The sequence below is a fragment of the Mus caroli genome, chromosome 4, assembly GCF_900094665.2.
Source record: "Mus caroli chromosome 4, CAROLI_EIJ_v1.1, whole genome shotgun sequence".
In the NCBI taxonomy this organism is placed as follows: domain Eukaryota; kingdom Metazoa; phylum Chordata; class Mammalia; order Rodentia; family Muridae; genus Mus; species Mus caroli.
In genome coordinates, this window is record NC_034573.1 from 86,957,393 (window position 1) to 86,962,294 (window position 4,902).

The window sequence follows — 4,902 nt, forward strand, 5'->3', positions numbered from 1 at the left end:
GGTGTCAGCGTTTAGAAGCTGATTATGGGATGGATCCCTGGATACGGCAGTCTCTAAATGGTCCATCCTTTCATCACAGCTACGAACTTTGTCTCTGTGACTCCTTCCCTGGNTGTTTTGTTCCCAATTCTAAGAAGGGGCACAGTGTCCACACTTTGGTCTTCATTCTTCTTGAGTTTCCTGCGTTTAGCAAATCATATGTACTTTATATGACTTACTACTTTTAGTGTATTGTTTGACATACAAGCTAAAAAGAAGTAATGAAATTTGTTATATGTATAGTTGGAATTTAAAGAGACTTAGAGGTTTTAAGAGAAGGCAAAAATTTAAAGGCAAAGTATAAGTTGCTCCCTGATACAGAGCATTGTGACTGTGACCTTTGCCAAGTCCTGATATGGGTGATAGGTCTTCTCTGCAGACTCATTAGTGTCTCTCCATTCTATTTTGAAATGTAATGCTAAACTTTTGGGAGTCAGTACAGACATGGAAGTATTTATTGCATTATTAGTATAGTTAGTTTTATACAGCTTATTATTCAAAAGATAGTTCTGTAAATAAGTCTTAAAGTGATTAAAGTCTGGTAGAACTTTACAAAACAAAACTATTAAAATTTCTAAGCCAAATGTGGTTTTTATGTTGACTTTCTAGACATTTGTTATAGCTTCTGTTTGGCTCTATCTAGAAATTGCATCAAGAAAGAACAGTATTGTCAACTCACAGAAATGCCTTTAAGAAAATAATGGAGAAGCTGACCTCAGATTATGAGACCCTTAAAACGCAACTCCAAGACAATGAGACACATGCTCAGGTAAGAGCACTCAGAGCTGACTTGGAAACACACTCTGTGCTTTATGTTGTCTGTCTTGTTCTCAGTCTGTGGTTCTTACTTCAAACAGCTTTCTTCTTGATCTTGTTTCATTTTGCTTTCAGACCTGCCTTGTGAGCCTTCCTACTTTTTGGGCTTTGAAACAGTGAGATTCTGTAGTTTAGTATGAATTAATTTCTGTCTTATTCCTTTAGTAGACCTATATGAACGGCCAGTTTTATAGGATGTACTCTCCTGGCATGGCTATTATGTTACCCTAGGTGATTGCTTTAAAATTGACTAAAAGTAAACAGAAACTTCTAAATTCTGTTGAAACCCTACAGAAACTACAAATAACATAAACTTCAATGACAGACAGAATTCTTGTCATTTTGAAATGACTAACACACATATGTACATGGCACACACATACACTCTTTCATGTGCACACACATACATGCCCTGGGTGTTTAGCTTGGGACTTCCTGTTGCAGTTTCCCGTTTATTTTTGCTCTTCAGTTCTTCATACCTGTCCATGGGGCTTTCTCACACCCTTCTTTCCCCTCCCCACTGAAGCTCTTCTTTCCACCAATCACTGTCCCACTTCGATATAAGTTTAAGATTGCTTGCATGAGAGCATTATTTAATGAAGCATGGGCAATTTGATATTTTTTTGAAAATAATTTTTTCCATACAGTGTACTTTGATCATAGTTTCTGCTCCCTCATCTCCTCCAGATTCTCCCCACTTCCCCATCCACCCAGCTCCACATCTTTCTCAAACAGGCAAGTAAGTCAAACAAACCAAAATAAAATAAACAGGAAGAAACCATAGAAAAAGCCTAAGAACTCTGTTTTTTTTTTTTTTACTTATTAACAATTTTTATTTTATAACAGTATTTATTAAAACAGTATTTATTTTATAACAGTATTTATTAAACAGTAATTTATTATTACATCCAACAGTACATGTTCTGGATTTAGTACCAAAAAATCTAAATGGAATAAGGTACATGTGATGTTTGCTATTGATCACCTTTGATACCTCTGAGTATGTCTACCTGGATATTTTCAGAGAAGGTTAAATAAAGAAGGAAGACCCAACCTCAAAGCAGGTAGCACCTTCCAATGGGTAGCTCAGATATAACAAGTTCTAGGAGGACGCAGTGAGCTCCTGCCTGCCTGCCTTTGCTTCCCCTTCTGAGCTGGGCTGTTTATATCATTGGTTGCTGCTTTTGCCATCTTTCAGTGATAACAGCTTCAGCTTCCTTCTAGCCTGCACTCAATACCCACGGCTCCCCAGGCATCACCCTGTCTTGCAATACCAGATTGGTACTGCCTAGATAGAAACATCCAGCTTCATGATTGAGGAGCTTCTAGTATTTCTAATATGCATGCAAGTGTTATTGTTGAACTGGCAATTTGTAAGCCAATCTTTGTTTTTTGTTTTTTGTTTTTGTTTTTTATTACATATTTTCCTCAATTACATTTCCAATGGTATCCCAAAAGTCCCCCATACCCTCCCCTCCAAGAACTCTTATGCATGTAAAAAACACACACATACACACAAAATTGGAAAACAATATATAAGCAAAAGACCAATATTATAAAAAAAATGCTCAAACCAAGCATTATGACATAAAAACTCTCCAAAATTTTTGAGTTTGTTGGGTCTTGACCATCTACTTTGGGCCTGATGTTAAGTGTGGTTTGTATACCCAGTGAGACTCCATTGGAAAAAACTAGTTTTTCCTTTGTAAGCTGTTGACACTTGGAAATAGCTTCTGAGTTAGGAATAGGGGCTCATGTCTATGTTTCCTATCCATACTGAGACCCCATCTGACGGACCTGTGTAGGCCCTGTGTGTGTTGCCAGTGTCTGTGAGTCCATATACCTCAGTCCTCTTATGTCCGGAAGGTACTGTTGTTATTGCCTTGCTATCTTCCATCCCCACTGGCTCTTAAAATCTTTTTGGCCCCTCTTTCTCACAGGCATGGACAACTTATCAATGGTTCCACCACTGAGAAAATGACAGTCCTTTCTGCAGTAGTCACTAAGTGTGTCCATATTCCCTAGTTAAGGGTGGAGCCTGGTGAACCCATGTGGATGGGACCAGTCTTGTGCATATAGCTGTAGTGAGCCAATGAGTCAATTGTGTCGTTTTCAGCACTCCTCCGTGACCTCTGCATGTCCATTCTTTCCATTCCTTCCACAACCTGCCCTGAGCCTTGAGGATATGGTTTGAGGCTTATGACATAGATGTACTGTCAGGACTGAGCATGCTCCTGTCACTTGTTCTCCTCATTTTGTCCATTTGTATGTCTTTGCACTTGCTGCATCTCCAGGTCAAAAAAGAAGCTTTTCTGATGAAGGCTAAGAACAACACTAATCTCAGAGTACAACTGGCATTGTCTGTCTATCTATCTATCTGTCTGTCTGTCTGTCTGTCTGTCTGTCTGTCTGTCTATCTATCTATCTATCTATCTATGCTTAGTGTGTGTGTGTGTGTGTGTTACACTGTGCATTGGAGATCACATATTTTTTTAAAAGATTTATATGTATATGAGTACACTGTAGCTGTCTTCAGATGCACCAGAAGAGGGCATCAGATCCCATTACAGATGGTTGTGAGCCACCATGTGGTTGCTGGGAATTGAACTGAGGACCTCTGGAAGAGTAGCCAGTGCTCTTGACCACCAGCCCCCAGAAGATCATATATATATAATATACTACTGTGTGATAAAGTAGACTTTGCAGAACCAATCTCTAATTGGACATTTAGGTAATTTCTAATCTTAAACTGTTCTGATAACACTATGAAGAGCAGTTCTGTTCTTGAAGCTCTTGATTCATATCTCTGTAGGCACTTAACTATAGTAACTTTTTCCTATCACCATCCTCTGGTACATATCTGAACAGCGTTTAAGGTCTTGTAGGTTATGGGCTCCTGGAGGGTGCACTGTCCATCCAATTTACTTTGTCTCTAGCACCATGGAACTAGTTTGTATATGGTAGGTATATAGTAAATATTTTCTAATTACCAATTGAAACATACATGCTATATTCAAACTGAGTAGTTAAAGTCAGGCAAGGGTTGGTTGTGGTCTTATCTAATCACCTGCCACTTAAAATTCTGAATTATGAAATTCCTCAATTTACATAGCAGTATGATCAAGGTATAACAGCCAAAATCAGGTCATGTTATTTCCTATTCCCAGAAATGAACGTTTCTAACACATTGGTAAATATTGGCATATATAGGCTGTTCATCTATTCATCACCTCATATTTTCACAAAATAAAATAATTCTGTTAAAAACAGTCATTAAAACATTTTCTTTCATCTTTTAAAATGTTTCAGATATCACACTGTATGGATGCACTATTTAAAAAAATAGTTTAGGGGGCTGGTGAGATGGCTCAGTGGGTAAGAGCACTGACTGCTCTTCTGAAGGCCCTAAATTCAAATCCCAGCAACCACATGGTGGCTCACAACCACCTGTAATGAGATCTGACGCCCCGTTCTGGTGCATCTGAAGACAGCTACAATGTCCTTATGTATAATAATAAATAAATCTTTTTTAAAAATAGTTTATATTTCTACTGAAAAAAATAGTCTCAGGAGTTTGCAATAACTAGCAATCACTAATTTATGTATCCCATTTACCTGTCAGTTTGTCTGTACTTCACAATATAAAAACCTAAAAATGAGTGGGGATGAGTGCTAGAGAAAAGTGTAAGAGTTTGTGACTATATTACACTGTATGAAGCGGGTCAGAGGGAAAAAGACAGGTTGCTTGTTTTAAACTGTTGACTTTCTTCTTCCACTATATAGATGATGTAAGGCACCATACGGGACACCTTTGTTTAGTTGTTTTCTTTCTAAATCATAACATAAACCACAATTTTAAATATATCTTTATATTTTTGTATTTTGCCAATCTTGGCTACCTAATCAAATTCTTATCTTTAAATCTTTTTTTTTTTTAACTTTTTTTTTTTTTGATTTTTATTACATATTTTCCTCACTTACATTTCCAATGCTATCCCAAAAGTCCCCCATAGCGCCCCCCACTTCCCTACCCACCCATTCCCATTC

The 4,902-nt window shown here is 37.6% G+C and overlaps 1 protein-coding gene across 1 annotated transcript in view; it reads left to right on the forward strand.

The window, feature by feature from the left end:
- Positions 1-4,902, forward strand: part of Ift74 (intraflagellar transport 74) — a 78,177-nt gene that overhangs the window by 70,442 nt on the left and 2,833 nt on the right. The window contains exon 18 of the mRNA XM_029476441.1: positions 683-808. Within this exon, the coding sequence (XP_029332301.1) occupies positions 683-808 (126 nt within the window). The remainder of the gene's footprint in view (positions 1-682; positions 809-4,902) is intronic.